Source organism: Bombyx mandarina, chromosome 09, assembly GCF_030267445.1.
Source record: "Bombyx mandarina strain Sakado chromosome 09, ASM3026744v2".
NCBI lineage: Eukaryota > Metazoa > Arthropoda > Insecta > Lepidoptera > Bombycidae > Bombyx > Bombyx mandarina.
Window position 1 is genome coordinate 7,413,683 of NC_143216.1, and position 20,959 is coordinate 7,434,641.

Below are 20,959 nucleotides of genomic sequence, written 5' to 3' on the forward strand. Positions count from 1 at the left end.
GTTGTATAAGTGTCAAATAGAGTAGGTCTCAAATATTATGTCTTTAATTTATGGTAGGTATTGAACGCAAGGGACGTCGTTGCTAACGGGGGCGCACATGTTTTTTTTTTGCATTGTGATGAAAAGCTGAATATTAACGTACTAATTTCTTAATTAAAAATTTTGGACTTTGTTATTACCCCAAATAATACTGAAGTTTTCAATAGCATCTATTCACACGACATATTTATGAAATAGCGAAGTCATACTTAACAAACTTATTGACATTTTCTGGGTATTTACTAACTTTAAATTAATAATTTCTTAATACAATTTGAGTTTCAAGTCTTATATCCTTGTTGTTCCTTCTTTGTAATCCAATAAAACCTCTAAAAAAAAATTTTTTTTTTCCTTTTTTTACATTAAAGAATTGTCTTAATAAGTCGAAATAATTTTTCTGTTGGCTGTTGTTTCTCTTCCAATATCTAACAAATAAATTCAAAACCTATTTAAGTTTTCTGTTTTGTTCTGTGTAGTGTTTTTCCTTTTCGCTTAAATAACATCACAAAAAACCCGAGTGTGTGACGAGCTGTAGAGATACTACATAGGTGAGTTTTATGTGTCTACATATATTGATAGTACAGGCCTAGATAGTACAGTATAGGCCTTAGCGTTGTAATTATAGTTCTAAGCCTAACCAAAATATTGCAAAGGATTGTGGAGTAACATGTGCCTAACAATACGTATAAAAAAAGTGCATTTGGCGGTGTTATCGCTAAGATCGATCTCTTCCATCAGGTGGACAAAAATTATTTAAAAACAAACTACACGCGGTATACTTACCTACCTATCGATTGAAATAAATATGAACACAACACTAAACATCGAAGGAACATTCATGTTAAATAATTTAATAGATAACAGATTTTTCTCTCGGAAATGTTCGCCATAGGATCATTTCTAACCATGCAGTCTCTGCATCATATTTTAGCTTTTTGGATAGAATAATATTTACTCGCTGGGTTAAATTGTGTACCTAGTACCAAGCCTACAAACTAAGCAATATTACAAACTGATAAACTTAAATAATTGTGATCCTCCACACCTATTAGGCTTAAATAAAATCTGGAAAGAACAACTTGTGTTATTTTTATTTTTTATTGCTTAGATGGGTGGACGAGCTCACAGCCCACGTGGTGTTAAGTGGTTACTGGAGCCCATAGACATCCATAACGTAAATGCGCCACCCACCTTGAGATATAAGTTCTAAAGTCTCAAGTATAGTTACAACGGCTACCTCCCCCCCCCCCCCTCAATCCGAAACGCATTACCGCTTCACGGTAGAAATGGGCAGGGTGGTGGTACCCACCCGCGCGGACTCATAAGAGGTCCTACCACCAGTCCAATATATGTATATTTTAGACGCCTATAGCTGTATACATAATTTATCTGATTCCCATAGTGTAAGAAGGAATGCTAGATTGGGGCAAGGTGACCGTGTGTTTTCGAATATTTATTAATTATTATAAAACAATTGAGACTTTCCCCAGGTTTTCTAAAATACTCTATTACAGGCATCGATAATCATTGAATGGGTACCTAAAGAACGTGAACTCGCAAGGGAGAGAACTTTTAATTTAAAGTTTCAATCCTGAATTCACTCTCATAGGTCTTTTTTTAAACTGATCTACGTGATATATTTGTATTGAGTTATCAGTCAGTCAGGATAAGTAATTGTGTACTTTATAAATGTATGATATTACAGATGAGCAATGTTGTCATTTTCGAGCCATTACTTCCTTATCGCCCGGTCGTTGGTAGTAATATCCTCACCTATTTTCCTACTATGTTCCGTAATTCCTAAACTACTAATAACTGTATCAAATATTAGTTGTAGAGTAATAATTCTGCAGGCATGTATTGGTACTACCGTCTTGCCTATCTTTGCCCCGAAGCAGGAATGCTTGAACGTGATCGATGATTTTAATCCTGCCTGTGATTTGTGAATAGACCAAGATCAAGAATTTATTTCTGCATTTTAGCAAACGATATGTTATGAAACGAACGTTATGAAAATTTGAAAATTATCGCAAATAGAGCGGACTATACAAAAAGACTTACGCTACGCAAAATATGTAACTGGGACTACGTAGCAGCAATCTTTCATACGAATATTGAACTTGTATTCGTGCCGCGGGCTTACTATAGAATAATTCTAAGAAACCGTTTTGATTTAATTAGAAATAGCTGTTTTCTTCCATACTATTCAGTTTTAATGTTTCACCGGTAATACGTTGGAAAATTATTGCTTAGTTCAAGGGAAGTGATAAAGTTGAAGTAAGGTCTGTGTAGTGTCTGGTGTAGTGGTAAGTGACATGGTCACTACACAAGGGGGTCGCGGGTTCGAATCCCGCCAAGGGAAGATATTTGTATGATAAATATGTATTTCCAGGGCTATGGGTGTATATTAAATATATGTATGTGTATAATAAAAATATTATATTTATTTCCGTTATCTGGTACTTGTAACACAAGTTCTTTACGAACTTAGTACGGGACCAGTTAACGTGGCGTGATTGTTAGTAAATATTTATATTTATTAAAAAAAAAAAAAAAACTAAGGATATCTATTTAAATTTCAAGATTAATTTAAACAATAATCGTTAAACGATACGTACCCATACTTTCATTCTGGGCTCCATTTGACCTTAAAGATGCTGAATCATCCTCTGGAGATGAAGATGGCATTGGCTCGTCAGGTGGTTCATCTTTAGGCAACGGCGGGTGCACTAACGATTGTGTCTCTGTCGAAGTTTCTGTTCTAAATCGACGTACAGTCAATAAAGGGGATATTCGTGATGGTGACGACTCTGTCGTATCTCTTTGATCACGAACATCTCTTATCTCTCTGGAATCTCTAACGTCTCGAAGATCCCGAGGGTCTCGAATATCTCTAGATTCTCTAAGATCTCTGTGTTCTCGAGAGTCCCTTAGCTCGCGCATTTCGCGTAAGTCCCTTATTTCTCTAAGATCGCGAGATTCCCTTTGTTCCCTATGTTCTCGTTGCTCTCGGGATTCTCGACAGTCTCGTAAATGACTATCTCGGAGATCTTTGTTATCTCTATCTCTTAAATCTTTTGGTTCTCGTCTGTCATCTCTATCACGAACCTCTTTGCCTTCAAGACGTTCGTGATTTTCTGGGCCTTCTCTAGCGTCTTGGCTTTGGCCCTGCTCTCTTTGCTCCGAAACACTTCTTGTTTCGATACCGGCTGCGTTTAAAGTCGTCATTTCAGCTAATCCTTTGACCTGCGATACAATAATATGATATGTAGAAAAATGAATTCCCCTTAGAGCTTAGGTGGGATGAAATTATCTTCTTTGATATTTAAAATAGTAATTTATTTACCTGGAGGCTTTCAGCAGTTCTGAGGAGCGCAGGCAGCTGACAGTACTGGACGTTGACCTCGCCTTTGTACATGAAGTCGACGAGAGTACGTAGCTCTTCTAAGCCGACGTCTTTTAGAATCACGATAGGGTGACGTGAAGGATGATCCACGAACAGCGAACGGAAGTACGAAGAACACGCAGATAGAACTACCTGGAATGTTATTTACCTTAGAGTTAACATTAAAATTATTGCATACTATTATAAAAGACATTCTGTACCTGGTTCTGGAATATAAAATATAATATAATAGCTACTAATAGCCTTTTGACCATAACACAGCACTGCATATTTGTTTATATTTCATTAATTAGTTTCAATTTCCAATACAACATAACTTCGAGCTATGAGTGATTTAACAGTACCTAGTTTAAAAATTTTGTCATGGGTAGAATGCTAGCGAGTAGTTACTGTCCAAGTATCGTCCACTGACAAACGTCCACTAAGACTTTCAATGAAGTAACGAGTTCTATATGACTTTCTGAATTGACATGGACAAGACCTAGGAAATCTAGATAAAAACTTTTAACTGTACGTAACTTAAATAACAGTACAGAAAGAAAAGCAACATGGTAACTTAACTCTGATGTTCATAGTTTACATTTACTTTTAGGTTAGTTTAGTTTAGCTAACGATCATATCATTTAACAAGTTTACACCCTTGGAAAGTTTTCATACCAATTTATAGCATAAATATATTACATTATCAGATAAGATAAAATGAAAGGTCTACAGCTACCTTGAGAAACATGCAAACTTTTCGGTGCATCCTTATCTAAAATGTAAAATGTATATCTTATCGTTTGACTAGTTTGATTGATGACTTATAAATGCAGAAAAGGTCATGACATTGAAAATGAGCCTATGTTACTAATACCAAAACATGGCTGGGACTTCTCAGTTGAAAGTAATCGTAGCACAACACTTCCAGATAATACAACATGAATGTCGCCATCCACCTTGAGACATCCGATCATAAGTACATACTAGTTCTATTATATAATGGACTTTTCACCCTTCAAAACAAAATACTTTACTGTTGCGCAGCAGAAATAGATAGCATCCGGTTGCTCAACAGACGAGAGGTGAGACCTATCAATGTAGGCTTAGAATACCTCACCCTAGCACGAACCAACTTCGTAACTTTTGTGGGCTTAGTTATTAGTACCCGATATTATAACTTCATCGTGAAGTAGTTTTGTAGTCACATGTGAAGTACGTATTTCTTTAGAAATATTGGGATGTGCTTGTATGATTTCAACACCGATATAGTCGCATCGCTTGACGAAAATAGACTAGGCAACTTATGCTTTGGGCCACTATAACTACTTTATCTTTCATCTTCAAATGAAAATATTTAGTCATATTTTGTCAAGATAAAAATTGAGTGCATTCCAAAATTAATTCATTTAATTTTCGTTATGACTTCATGTATCTCTGAAAAGCCTTATTTTCAATCATTCTAAAGTCAGGGTCTAAGTTTTCTCTTATGTATAAAGATATACACAGATTTAAATTCGCATTCAAATTAAATATATTTGTCATTTGTTTTATGTATGTTGCTAACACATGCTTAATTTGCGGGTATTAGGTATTTATTGTACACGTAGTTCTTTGAGTACTAATTGTGACTTGATTAAAAAATAACCTGACATAAACAGACGTTACAATTTGACGTTAGACAAATTAAAAAAACTAGAGGTCCCGCAGTAGTCGAAATTCGACTATAATTAATTGAGATTGTAAGTTTGTAGACTATTATGTGTGTATTTTATACTTCGATAATCATAAATTTCACCAAGACTATACTATAAAAAATATTATCAAAGACAAACAATTTTTAATCTATTCTCAATTTGATAACAGACGTCAAGAACAAAAGTTTGAGAATAAATAGTATGCATGCGTGTGTACGTCAAATACATGGTATGTAGTATGTGTAATGTTTTCTTTATTGATTTAATGTATCTTTTATGCATTATTTAAATAAAATATTAGCATTGTGCACTTCTTCTCTATATTCTCTATAAGTGTGGAAAATTTCATACTCCTCCGTCCGCGCAATATTCGTAAAAAGGGATACCAAGTTTTTGCTTCACGTATTAATTAAAACAATATTGTCGTAATATTTTGGTATGTATATTAATAGGGGATGGATTAAAGTATTAAATTGCCGTTTCATTGTAATAGGTACTTCAAATTGACATATAACCTTCATGGCTTGAGATTTTTGAATGAAACTTTTTCAAATGGTACCTATGAGGTTCTTCTTTTAAAAAATGTGCAAGATTCGATTATCGAATTTCAGTTGTTTTTTTTTTATTCATCTTAGAAAAGTAAGACGGATACTTCGACAATTCGAGTGATTTTTTAATACGAGTTTCGATGCGGAACTAACGCTGCAGAAACTACTCGCAATATCAAAGTTGCGTGGACTCTTTGGCGGGAACGCGAGGAGTGAAGTTGTGTGATTTGTTTTATTCTGTCTATTTAGTGTTTCTTCAGATTTAAATGTGTAATAGCGGTAGTTTATTAACTGTTTAGTATCTGTGAAAGTGCACAAATGTGGCATAATGAAACAAAGCCGCTGAACGTAACTTTTCGGGATCCTCCAAAAAGTCCACTGTAGAAGTCTCAGTAAATGACTACCATATTACTAAGATTATATTTCATCCCATATCATTTCATTTCATTTCATTTTTTTTCATGCCATGTTTCATAATAATCAACTTCATTTCATAATGTTACGCCGGTACGAGTAACGCCATCTATTGACAGATAGCGGAAACTACTACTAGAGATGTGTAGAATATTCTCGATCATTCTAGGGATGAGGTATAAATGCGTTGTAGGGATGGCACGCAGTCAGTCAGTAATCGGAACTACTCGAAGCCAAACAGCGAAGGATCACCTGAAGCGAAACTACCCAGGAATTAGCGGCATGGCTTCACGATACCTTACCAACAATATGGACTCATTTGCGTCAAATCAATAAAATAAAAAAATATGAAAAATGGGTGCCTCATGATTTGACTGATCTGCAGAAAGAAACGCGTGTTAAAAGATGTGTTGCCCTGTTGAATCGATGCAGAAATGAAGGAATATTGCATCAAACAGGTGATGAAAAGTCGATTCTTTACGATAACCGTAAGCGAAAAATGCAATGGCTGACCCCAGGTCAAACGCCGCAACAGTGTCTAATAAAAAGGTGATGGTAACTTTTTGGTGGTCTCAGCATGGTGTTATTCACTATAGCTCTCTCCGATCTGGTCAAGCAATAACGGTAGATATTTAGGTACTGTGCGGAACTCCAAACAATGATAGCAAAACTTGCAGTAAAACAGCCCCGACTCATGAATCGTTTTTCACCATTATTGCTCCATGATAACGCGAGACCTCACACAGCACAAGAAACCGTTTTAACTCTACAGGAACTGCAATTAGAAACCATTCGTCACCCTCCGTATTCGCCAGACCTTGCTCCAACGGACTATAATTTTTTCGTGATTTGGATAATTATCTACGTGATAAAAAGTTTTCTTCCCAGGAGGTAGTACAAAATGCTTTCACACAGTTTGTAGAATCTAGATCACCAAGGTTCTATCTCAAAGGCATAAATGACCTTCTTATTAGATGGCAGCAATGTATAGATAATAATGGTAGATATTTTGATTAAATAAATATGTTAAATAAAATAAAAAACCAATTTCAATTTTTCAGTACAAATCGGCAATTTCATACTTTATTAATCCCTAATATAAATATAAAGATACTATGAACTTCATAATAAAATTATAGTTACGCTTCTACCGCTCAACTTCTTTAATGAAACCCAACCAAGTTCATTTGACCTTTATAGGGCAAATTGGTTTCTTTACTGAGCGCTATTATAAAAACAGGATATTAGAGCCGAAACCAATCAACAAACCTAATACATATGTATATAAATGTATTAATTCGAATAGTATGCATTCCTCACGGATCCATCAGATCCAATAACCCTTGTATTAGACGCTTTCAGCTCTAACGTTGGGAGCAGGCTTAGGGACTCCAGTAACCCTACTCGTGGAACTCGGCAAAAAGTTCGCCGTGCAACCTAACCAATGCATCAGCCCGCTGAGTTTCTCGCCGGAACTTCTCAGCGGATCGCGATTTCGATCCGGTAGTAGATTCATTCGCGAAGTAGCTGCTCTTGAGTTGTTATGTCTCCTTTGGAGGCGCTCGGGCAGCACATTAGCACATCCTACCCCTCCTGCCTAAGCCTTTGCTCTTTTGCGTATGTTCTGGTGAAATTGGAAAAACCTCTGGGCCACAACTAATCCCTCATTCATAAAAAAAAGTATGCATTTATGTAATGGTAGCATATAGGTACATTAAAGATATACATTTGGAATATGCTAATATTATTATCCATCTTAAAATCCCCATAATTATTATTACTTCAAAGGTTCTTAAACCTATTGGATCCAGTCCAGCAGAGAAAAACAAAATACCCTTTCTCCGCTAATCTGTTCATCAAAAGCCGTAGGAGCATCGATTTAAAAATTTTGGTCTGACTACACTTGAATAACGTAAGAGAGAGGAAGCTCAATTAAAACATAAAATAAATTCATAGGTTATTATGATGTACCTGAATTGTAAAAGCTATAGCATTTAAGAAAATCATGAGTTTACGGACCCTTATTGTTACTAAAACGATGAAAAACGAACGAACGCACTCACAGCTCTTTGTCACTAAAACGAAGAAAATATAATAACGACAAAAACCGTTTTTGCCTACCCTAGTTATGACTGCGTGAGATGAGCTTCCAGAAAAAGTCATGTATCTCCTACAATTAATACAAAAATTCCTCAAAGAATAGACTTGACGAAATCGAAATGCCTTCTGAATGAAACCTTTGAAACACACGCAAACACACATCAGCAAAAATTATCGAGTTTTGCAAAACAATAATGCTTAATATTAATATGTAATAACATACCAAAGTTAAACTACTATATAATAAATTTGTAGAGAATAAATTAATTTGAACCATACAATTTTTCATTATTAAAAGGTTTAAGATATAAAGGAAACGAAAAAATAAAATTTTGATGTGCATTGACATATTTTGGTGATAAATGACGATTCGAGTAAACATCAAGTTAGATCCAACTGTTTTATATTCATATTACTTGAATACATCGTAGTTAACAAAAAAAGAATAATTTGGGAATTAAACCAGTTGCCATTAAACCAAAAGATGGATAAATAGCATTAACGTTTACAACATAACAAAATCCCCAACTAGCTTATAATTCTCCGTGAGGCATGAGCTCTAAGAGTACAGTTCTAACAGTCTGAAGTTTTTACAGTACAACGGCTGCCCTGCCCTTCAAACCGAAACGCATTACTGCTTTAAGGCAGAAATAGGCAGGACGGTGGTACCTACTCGTGCGAACTCACAAGACGTCTTACCACCAGTAAAGTGAAAGTCGTACTTGAACCTAATTTTACGTATGCATTTCATTATAAAATTAGCATCTGCATGCGGAGTTTCAACAATGGCACGGTCGCATCGCTCGATTCGAGTACTACCGGGGTCTTATCATTTATTAACTTTTTATTTATTAACTTAATTTTATTTATTAACTATTCTTTGATTAATGTAGATATGGTACTAGTACATATACGAGTGTTTGCAGTAGCGTATCACAAAATTTAATTATAAAACAACGAGTTCAGTGCGTTTCTAACGAATAAACTTAGTAATCATGGAGGGTAGAACTTGTTAATAAAGTAACAAAAATGACATTTCTCTTATAAAAATATTAGTAGTCAGTCAACATTAAAATTTACATCCCTCAGTGGTGCTCAAGGAAATTTGTTTTCTGAGAAACAATGTTACATTGGGTACTTAAAATTCAGTTTTTATAAAAAGCTTGCAGACATAGCGAAACGCATATTGGAATTAATTATCTACCTCTGTAAAGTTGTTATATGGGTTCATATGTGAATGTTAATAGAAAATCTCTTGATACTCGTGCTCTTGTATGTTTTGGAATTCGTTTTATCCAATATCGAATAGTAGGCATATTCACCGAACAAAAGCACCTTTCCTTTTTTTAAATATAAGGTTACTTAATAAATGACTTGAAATAAATTACCTTGTGCGCTCTGATGGATGCACCTTCGGCACAAGCAAGTGTGACGTCTACCAAACTTTCGTCGTGCAGCAACTGGCTGAATACTCCCAGCAGGTTGCTCTGATGATTGTTCCACCTTAGGCAATAGTGCTCACTTCCCATGTCTGAGCTAGCTCCCGCCGCTGTAAATCGGTAACAAATGGGCATAAATATGTAGACCTGTATTAATATCATATTCTAATAATAGAGCGCTTATTGAAAGCTTTAAAACGAAGGCAGACGAGCCTAGAAATATATTATATACCAGCAACAAAGTCATTGAGGATGATTAAAAACCAATGAAGCCCGACCATGCTTTGTTTCTTGTTGATTATGCTTGTTTGACTATCACAAAAAAAAAAATTAGATTAAAGAGTACACGATGCACGATTAGTTGATTACCGGAAACCGTAGATCTCAAACGTAAATGCCAACACCCTGCTTTGGACATGAAATCGAAGTCTTAGTCGTAAAATATAACGTATGGGTGGTTAAAGTGGAGGTGCTTACCAGTGCGATCACCTCACGTCATTCGAGTAATTCCGCTAGTCATACTATTTTTTGTGGGTTTGATTTTTGTTATACGATGTACGCTCCTAATAAAAGTAATTCAGAAGTCGGTCAGAAAAATTTATAACTACTTGCAGGATTTGAATACCGGAATAGTTGCAAGCCGCTCCTGGGCCAACTGGGTTACCTTTCGTAATTTCATAAATTGATATAGTCGAATATATATCCTACAATACTAACATATCTACATTTTAGGCCAGATAATTTCCATTTGTTACCTTACACCCTTAGTAAGTTGTGTATAGTAGATTTATATACATTTTAAATGAATCCAAAATTCAAAATTTGTTATAGACAACTTTTGGAACGGTAGCAACAATATTGGTCAATTACTCAATTTATGTAATCAATAATTAGGCTGACAATTCTGGGTCAGAAGTAATGATGATAACGATCGATGAATAGCTTGTTATATATTTTGGGCTCAGATGACGTAGGAACACAAATTCATTACATAAATGAACTCGTATTCCGCCCAATACTCGCAGTATTTAAATATTTTTTTGGCCATTTTAAAACTTAGAGTTATCTACTACGTTCCCTCTGAACGTTTTCATCAAAAACTTTTATTGCTTGTATTTCAGTCCTTTAATTTATATATATCCCATTATATATCATTACTACTTGTTCTTCTTCTGAGTCAGTCTCTTCATTACTGAAGGTCGTGTCTAATCTAAAATGTGGACCACTCGAGGCACAATGCTTCCCTACGTCTTCCTGTCCTCGGCGGTATTTATAGCCTCAGTTATTGGCAGGCTGGTGAGCATCTTAACCAGATCAGACCAGGGTAGGTGAGCGTCCGCGTGATATTCTCCCGTCAACCTGACCAACTACCATCAGCTTCTCCAAGTTATCGGGGCCTCTACGAGCGATGTGGCCGAAGTACGCGAGAATACGTTGGAAGCAGATAGCGGACAGCCTTGTGGCAATACCGAGCTCCTTCAGAATCGATAGGTTAGTTCGGCGTGCTGTCTATGGAATTCGCAACATCCGTCTCCAACACCACATTTCAAAAGCGTCGATCTTTGCTCTCTCACTTCGTCTTATCGTCCAGGATTCGGCGACATAAAGAAAAATTGAGAAGACCAATGTACGTACCAGCCCCACTTTGGTTTTGCGGGATATATTGCAGTCTTTCCATATCCTAGTGACCTTAGTCATAGCTCCTTTGGACATTTGGGTTCTTCTAGCTATCTCCTTTTCGCTGCCACCCTCGCCACAAAAAGAGAGCCAAGATAACGAACTGGTCAACAAATTCCAAGTCATGAAGTTCATTAGAGCGAATAAGCATACCGGGTCTGTCCACCATCAATACCTTGGTCTTCGCCTAATTAATGGTTAGGCCAACTAATTCACTCTCCTCCGCCACTCTAGTAAAGAGTTTGGCGTAAAAGTTGAAGAGAATCGGAGATAATATACATCCTTGCCTAGCACCTTTTTGAGGCTTAAAGGGCTTTGAGAGGACGTTGTTCACCTTCACTACTGTGCTTCCGTCCGGGTAAAGGTTTGCGATGAGAACGATGAGGTGCTGCGGTACACCCATTTCCGATAGGATATTCCATAGGCATTCCTATATATCACAATCGAATCCCTTTGAATAGTGAACGAAGGACATCAGCATCGGAATGTTGAACTCCCGGCATTTCCGACCATTCCGACCATTACTACTAAGATATATACTATTTGGGCCTTTTCAATTAAATTATCAATCTTTATTTTATGCACAGATTATGTTAAAATACAGGGTATCCTTGACAAAATCTATCGATCCAGAATATAATTGGACCACTTTTTATGTGACACGAATTACCTGCATAATTTAGAACATTTTATTTCATTTCTAATATCATCTTATTTATTAGGATATTTTAACATTTTAGTATTGATAATATTTCAATTCATTCCATAATAATATGTGAGTGAGTAGACTTAAGGTTTGTAGCTTGAACTAATTGTGGGTCTTTTCATTTATAAAATATTGAAAGCACTTCTATTTTTTATTACATAATATTAAATTGATGTAATTTGGCTCTTCATACATTATTATTGCTATATTATATTCATTAGGCCAGGCTTAACCCAATGTAATGTTCCTTCTCTTGAACACATAATTTGTAGTTGCTGAGTATATTGTGATCGATAGTGGTTGCCTTAAATACCACAGTTTGTTCATGTCAGACGTTACTGTAATTTCATTTTAGGCATATGTATAACTAATTAACATTAATGAAATAGAACTAAATGAGTCCAAATTTAACATGGCTACGAGATGAAAAGCAACCCAGATAGAAACACCTGTCGTGTAACTAAATTAACCATTATGGATTAAATTATCTCAACACATGTTGATTGACTCGATCGCTTCTAACTTTTACCAATAGATAGATACTTGTGCTGTTGCAAGTAAATAAGAAGATTTTCTACAAGCTTAACGCAATTAATAGTACATATGTTACCTAACTTTTCAAAAGCTAAGTAAGATAATCGTGTGCTAACATGGGGATATCATTTATCGGTAGTTTATGGCGTCTTAGACATAATCTAAAAAATAGTATTTGGCCACGTTGAACATCAAAGTCTATTTCCAAGGTTACGAATAAGTAGATGAAATAGTCACTACGTGAAGGTAGGAGGTTAACTAAGGGACAATTTCATTTCGATTCATCAAGAATTTAACAGTTAAAGTTGGGGTTAATGAATGATTTAACATAAAATAAATAATTCGGATTCGCAAATAGTTACGGTTAAATGTTTTTTTTTAACTCAATACTATTTATTATATTTTTGGTGCATTTAAAATATTAATTGCAGCATTTACCTATGGTACAGTGAAGAGCCGGAACTGTCCGATTCTCCTAGAAGTACATAGCAGCGCAATAACGTTGTTTTACTAGTACAATTACAGTTTCGCGCCTACATGCGCATTGATAAATATAGTTGCGGTAGTACCTACCTAGTATTTATACGTAGACGTAGGTGCGAACACGCGTGCGTTGCGGCCGCAGCGCAGTCAAGATCAAGGGCGCGTGCGATTGCGCAAGAGTTGGCGGTCGCACCGCACTGCAACTCAACAGTGATGTCATCGAGCCGTCTGTGTCTCCCCACTCTAGCTCTCGCATCACACGCCCGTTCTAAAGGCCGCGGACGCGGAACATTCTATTTATAATTTAGGACCGTACAAATTTTATGTGCCTATTATGTCTGCTGCTTCACTCTATCAATTTTTATTTAGGTAGGTCCTGCGCGCCTTAATTTTAATTTTTAGCTTATTAGGTCTAATTCACGTAGATAATAATATGTATACGCGGATTATTCTACATGGTGATATTAAAACATCGTTCTTATTGCAAATAAATTTAAATTTACAAATAATGTTGGTTTTTGCTTGCACTCGATAAAGTTGCAACAGATAAGCGTTATCAATGTTATCGTTTTAGGCAATGCTAAAACTCAAGGCACAATATTAAAATTGTTGCACATGTCTACGTCATGTGATTTACCTGTATAAACAGTTGATATCTGCACATTTAAGTCAGTAAATGAAACAAAATATTTTTTTTAAACATTTCAGATAACTTTTGACCGTAAACGGGACGTTTAATGACAAGAAATGATCTTTGTACCGTATCCGTACCGTATAAATATATAAGTATTGTTATATTCAATAATTAAAGAAGCATTTCTAAGTTTAGTAGTTTTTGTTAAATAAACAAGTTAATTCTGTAATTAGTAGCTATTAAAAATAATAATACGCGATGAGATCCTCCTTATTCCTGTTCACGAGTTCACGGCTCACTTGGTATTAAGTGGTTACAGAGCTAGGCGTACTTACATACACTCTATCACTAAGAATTATTCATATTATTCTTGCGGAATTGAATATTCTTACACCATATAATTCATTAACCGTAATATTCATTCGCTAATATGAATTAAGTATGTATTTTATTAGAAAAATAAATTATACCCGCGGGATTTGAAAACCGGCATAGTCGCATAGGTCGATATGAGGAATTAAGACTTCAGATGAGAATCAGATGTTCGCTCAGTATTATGTATTTTATTATTGCCCTCTATATATTTATTGCCCTCATAGGCATACGAGCACACGGTCCACCTTATGGTGAGTGGTTACCATCGCTCATGGACGTCAGCTATGCCAGGGGCAGAGCCAAGGCTCTACCTACAAATATATACTATTAGCAGGTGCAGAATATAATATTTTCTATTTTTATTTTTTACAACAAAACATTTTGATTCATATTCATTTAATATACATACATTAAATGAATGGTGTCTCTTAGATAATAGTCTCATTTTTTTTTTTTTATGAAATATGAGGAAATTTGGCGTAAACGAGATAAAGCGGATTTCTCGATGGTAACTATCTCATATTTTTAAACAAATAAAACACAAATCGTAATCTACCTATGATTTTTTTATAATTTTTGTATTTTCTCTAAATTTATCTGGAGCAAATAATAGCCAACGGTAAAAATACCCGTGCACAATTACCCAATTATGTTTTCAATGTTTTATTTGTTTTTGTTGTGCAACTATATTTGATGCTCAATACAAGTTTTCTAGTCGCTCTACCTACCGTAAAAAGCCAAAAGAATGCAATAGTTTTAAAATAAAGTATTAAATAAAAAAATCAATTATGAACCAATTCCGTTGCTTAAGATTTTTCATGTGAACCGTTAATCTAACGACACCAACGCCTAATGTTGGTGACTCTGACAACTATACAACTGGCTCGGGCTACGATCTCGGTCAAAGTTAGTCTCAGTCTTTTTCTTAAGGATATTGGACATTTAGGGTCTGGTTTGACATATTTAACACAAAAAAAAACCTTGGAACGTTGAAAGTTAAACATTTATAATAATTAAACTCAACTAAATGAATAGTTACATAATTTATATATATGATATTTTTATATATAATAAAGATTTATAACAGTGTGAAACTCGGTATATAAATTTCTAGATTTCGGCTTGACAACCCTGATCCTCTCAGCCTGGTATGGCACGCACACTAGTTAGCTAGTATGTTTAAAGTAGAAGACATATTTAATTTTTATGACTAAGTGAGTAAGTGCACGCCCAAAGCAACAATCCAATTGATTTCAAGAGATCACCTTATCAACCAAAACCAATTCGTTGCAGCTTGGATATTTAATAATACTGTCTTACTAAAACCCAGTTGGCACGTAGATCGAATAGCCCCTTAGGCTACCAACGATTAGGTAGCGAAAAAACTGAATGCACAGCTCGAGAAGAGCATAACGAACCTGATGGTTGTCCGGAAGAGATCGCTCTTAGCAATAAGACCGCCAATTGTACTTTTTTGTATTTAATGTATCTGTTTATCTTTAACGCACTGTTTATTTGTTTTTTGATGTAAAATAAAGAATACTCTCTCTCTCAATCTCTCTCTCTCTCCCTCATAATCAATGTATTTATAATCATCGCTAAGAATCACTGACACAGCAATACCATCGTTTTCAGCAATGAAAAAATATACAATGCTATTTATGCATTCGCTTCTAATTTCCCCTCGTCATCTTGTTTACGTAGAGGAATTATAAAACATTATTTATTTATCTTCCGGGCTATTTACATCTAATTGTAAGTACAATAAATGCAACGACAACCTCAAAGATGCCTGGTATTGTGAATATGAGTTTAGTCCTCGATAAAACGATGTTCATCTTGCGGTTGTTTTTGCTATTTACCGAAAATCCACGAACAAAATATATTACATTGGCAAACATAACACATACGGAACACCACAAATTCTACACGATATTGCTTATACCAAGCCAATAGGAATGCAGAAATATACTTTAATACCTATGTACATATGTATGCCATGTTTTTACAAATGATAGAATCCCATATTTTCTTTTGAGCCTCAATCAAATTTATTTTTCTTTTTTATTAAGGGAAAATTGACGTAACTGGTATTTGCACGGCAACAAAGCATTTTAGGGTCAATAGACATGACAATCTAAATGCTCAGTGTTGGATATAAAGTTGAAGTCTAAATGGACTCCTTATAACAGCAGTCCTCTACCCGTCCAGCTAAAAAGCATGGCTGTAGGAACGACGCTAAACATCTACTGTGCAGTCTCAAAGTACGGCCTAACGCGAAAGTTTATGAATTGTGTGAATGAAATTTTCATTGGACAATTTTATTCCTTCATCGCAAAGTCGTTTTGTGAACAGGCTTGGATACAAATAAATTTGATAATAATTGTAATTTGCTCCTGGATTTGAACTCCGACATACACAGTATCTTAGCGATAAATAAAGCCACGCTTCAAAATGACTTACATATTTTTCGAAAGCTGCGCTAATTAATCTTCACCGTATGAAGGTTTATTAAGCCATACTTTTTGATTTTGACTGGCTTGTGAAGTGATATGTGTATGTAGATACGCGGTGACGCCTCCTGAAAGTGCATCATGTGAAGTTGGCTTTATGTTACACGCGTAGATCAACAGTGCGCTGCGTGGGGATCAAGGTCGTGCGGAACAACGCAGACGTCCCGCTGCATGCTCGCGATATCTACATGCGTGTGCTTTTGTCGTCTCAAACACAACTAGTATACTGATTCTTATACATTTGATCGACACATTGTTCATAAATTACTGAGAAATCACGATAACGAAGAATAGGCATTTGAATTAAAGGTTATTTCTTTCTTCAAAAATCTTGAACTTCATTTTTAGATACACTCTAAAAACGAATTTTATATCGCTACAGAACCAACATACTCTTTGAAAGGTAGAATATATTTTTCGTACACAAATCATATATTTAATGTTGTAAAAATGCATTCAATCTATTATTGATTTCATTATTCGCATTAATAAAATGTTAACAACGGCTGATAACATTAACGTTTATTTCCCTAGATGTTAACGGCCTGGCAACGTGTGAACAGTCGCGTCTACCAAATATCCGGTCGCGCCTAAATCTAATGTGCCTAACTTGTTAGATTAACGTGTTTTGTCGGTACTAGGGTTTGAGTCATGGGTCCGTAACGCACCGAACTAAGTTTTTAACTAATAATTAGCCGTTGTTGATAGCTACGTTTGTGGAATTTCAGCATAATGAAGTTTTAGTAGTTACAGTTTTATATACCACTAGAGGTCCCGCAGTAGTCGAAATTCAGCAGTATAATAAGTTTGTACACTATTATGATTGTATTTTATACTTCTATAATCACAAATTTCGCCAAGGCTACACTATAAAAAAAAATTAATAAAGACAAACAATATTTCTATTCTCAATTTGACCACAGACGTCAAGAACAAAAGTTTGACAATAAATAGTATGCGTGCGTATGTGTGCGTCAAATACATGGTATGTAGTGAGTGTAATGTTTTCTTTATTGATTTAATGTATCTTTTATGCATTTTTTTTTTAAATATTAGCACTGTGCACTTCTTCTCTATATTCTCTATAAGGGTGGAAAATTTCATACTCCTCCGTCCGCACAATTTTTGTAAAAAGGGATACAAAGTTTTTGCTTCACGTATTAATATATAGATAACTTTAATGTGAAACTACAATTTAATTTTAGCATAGAAGAAAACCATCACCAAAATGTTATTAATTAATTATTATTTTATACTATTTATATTAAACCGATTTATACAGCATATGTATCTAGTATTAAATATTATATATTTGTCATTATTATTATATATATTTTTTTGCTTAGATTGGTGGACGAGCTCACAGCCCACCTGGTGTTAAGTGGTTACTGGAGCCCATAGACATCTACAACGTAAACGCGCCACCCACCTCGAGATATAAGTTCGAAGCTCTCAGTATAGTTACAACGGCTACCCCACCCTTCGAACTGAAACGCATTACTGCTTCACGGCGGAAATAGGCGAGGTGATGGTACCTACCCGTGCGGATTCCCAAGAGGTCCTACCACCAGTGATTACGCAAATTATAATTTTGCGGGTTTGATTTTTATTACACGATGTTATTCCTTCACCGTGGAAGTCAATCGTGAACATTTGTTGAGTACGTATTTCATTAGAAAAATTGGTACCCGCCTGCGGGATTCGAACACCGGTGCATCGCTACACACGAATGCACCGGACGTATTATCCTTTAGACCACGACGACTTCACATTGTCATTAGAACTGTGAGCTTATGCATTCTTGCTCTATCTTGGCTGTTTTTCAATATTTTTGGACAACATAAACTATTTAACCTAGACAATATGACAAAATTTAAATATTCAAAACTAATTCAATTCTTCACATAGTAAGTACGCTAAGATATTAAAAATGACCAACCTTCCACAGATGTCTGACACTTTTCTAACATCCAGGTTTTAATAGGGGATAGTTAAAGTATTAAGAGAATTCCTCGATCGTTGATCATGAAACTTAAGAAACTTATGTACTATTAGTTTCTACCGTGTTCAATGAAATGTAGACAGTAGTAAATGTGTTTTCTTTAGTATTTATTCGTCAGTTTTTGCGTTGTATTAGAATTTTGACGACTAACAGATTTGTCACCTTGACAACGAAAATGGCAGTGAATGCAATTTTCAAAAATTTGAATTTTCAATTCAACGACAATAGCAATACGTCAAAAATAGGGGATTAAAACGCAAAAGTTTATTTTAATCCCATAAAATAGAAGCGGTACAGATATGTGTACTCGAGTAGCAAGATCAATGCACATTTTTCCTTAACAAACCCAGCAGCACTGTCTAGCATACCAGCGATAATTGAGTGTGTAACTAATACTTCAATATTTCAATAACTAAATGGTCTTGAAGTAAAACTGAAAGAAGCTAGAATAAACAGTCTAGCCAGATATAAAGGTCAACGCACACTCATTTTACATATATTTTGCCACCTATTTTGTTATTCACAATATGATCTTGTTAGATGAAATGAATGCTACTTGGCCTTCGATATTTTGTTAATTGCGGTGCACTTATGTACTTATACAGTTATCTTGAAGAATCAACGGTATCTGCAGACCAACACTATGCGCAATTATTTATGGGATGCGACATATAACATAGTGTAAATTTTTAATAGTCTCTATAGCATTGTAGGTAAATAGCCTAGTGTACCTTTATCGAGTGATATATCAGGACGTAGTTCTAATCTATTTTTTCACGACTTTAATCGCCTGCTTATTTTAATTGAAAGTGGCTACTGTAGATACACCGGTTTGATTCTCAGTCATACTTAGTATCCACCCTCAATATGTTTGTCATAAGTATAGTAGTATCTGGGTGTACCTGTTGTTAGCACGTATGTATGTCAATATCTGGTACCCGGATAAACCCAGTGAGTTCTTATTTTTTTCGTATAAAAAATTTGTTAATCAGCATATGATTCTATCTCAGTGTATATACTATCATCAGAACACGCTGCTGGCAAGTAGTCCCGTGTAAAGATATATTAAATTTTACTTTAATTTTTGTCTAGGTTTGGGTGAACAAGTTCACGGCCCACTTGGTATTCGGTAACCACCAATATGGTGGTTGATCATTAATCACACCGTGAATGCCGCTACCCACCTTGGAACATTTCTTATTTATTTAGTGCTTAGATGGGTGGACGAGCTTACGGCCCGCCTGGTTTTTAGTAGTTACCAGAGCCCATAGACATCTACAACCTAAATACCTCCACCTACCTTGAGATATGAGTTCTAAGGTCTCCGTTTTTACAGTACAACGGCTGTCTCGCCCTTCAAACTGAAACGCATCACTGCTTCACGGCAGAAATAGGCAGGGTGGTGGTACCTACCCGCGTGGACTCACAAGACATGAGGTCGTAGTCTTTGTAGAATTGTATTGTGTTGTTGAATCGACTATTCCCATCAAACAGGAATCCCTGACTGCTTACATATGCCCTACCACTAAGATTTACGCAAGTTATAATTATTTTCAGATTGGTTTTTCTTACACAACGTTATGCCTTAATCGTGGAAGTGATTCGTAAGCACTTCTGCGATATTTAAAAACAAAAAACCAGAAAAACAAAGCATAATTTCAGATGACTTGAAATAAATTTAAGGACGGTAATTGTATTATTTTATGTTCAAAATATAACTAAAAACAACGCAATTTATCGTACACTGTTTGTAATAATGTGTAAACATAATAGTCAATTAGTGATCATAAATTATTGTTTTATATAAAAGACAATCTCAATTACTTGTACATGTCTCGGTGTGATTTCAATTGACTACCGTTGTTCATAAACATCGGCAAAGGACAGCTAAATTATTGTAAATCACTAAAAACTATTTTCAAACTTATTTAGATAACGTACGGTCATGTGTATCTAACAAAATATATCCTCTATCGATGTTTGACAGTAACCAGTTTCTATCAGGTGGGCAATAAATAGGCTAACAAAAACTATATATTATTATAATTAGTTCAAATATCGAAATTATTTTAAGGAAATTATTATTATTATTGTTTTATAAAGTCAGACGTTTCAAATACTTTACAGTTTTCGTGATCAATAAATCGTCAAAATGTGAATATAATTTATATTATTACAGGGCCTATATATTTAAGGCTACGTCAAACAGAACGCGTAATTAGCGCGCGTCAGAGCGCTAAACTGACGGCGCGCTATGACGCCGAGATGTGTTGTACTACTGTGGTAACGTACTGTCAAACAGAGCGCCAGTGTTGTAAGTACGCAACGCTCTGTCGCGGCGTTAGGTCTGTTTGACAGTATATTACCATAGTAGTACAACACATCTCGGCGTCTTAGCGCGCCATCAGTTTAA

General features: G+C 35.3%; 1 protein-coding gene across 4 annotated transcripts in view; it reads right to left on the reverse strand.

The window, feature by feature from the left end:
• The window catches only part of LOC114243600 (uncharacterized), a 56,044-nt gene that overhangs the window by 15,215 nt on the left and 19,870 nt on the right, over positions 1 to 20,959 (reverse strand). For 3 of the 4 annotated variants that reach the window (XM_028175149.2, XM_028175147.2, XM_028175151.2), the window contains exons 2-4: positions 9,572 to 9,732; positions 3,386 to 3,577; positions 2,658 to 3,285 (exon numbers count right to left, since the gene is read on the reverse strand). In XM_028175149.2, the coding sequence (XP_028030950.2) occupies positions 2,658 to 3,285; positions 3,386 to 3,577; positions 9,572 to 9,712 (961 nt within the window). In that variant the 5' untranslated portion in view covers positions 9,713 to 9,732. Of the gene's footprint in view, positions 1 to 2,657; positions 3,286 to 3,385; positions 3,578 to 9,571; positions 9,733 to 13,112; positions 13,824 to 20,959 lie in introns of those variants that run through there. The other variant, XM_028175148.2, reaches the window with a different exon arrangement.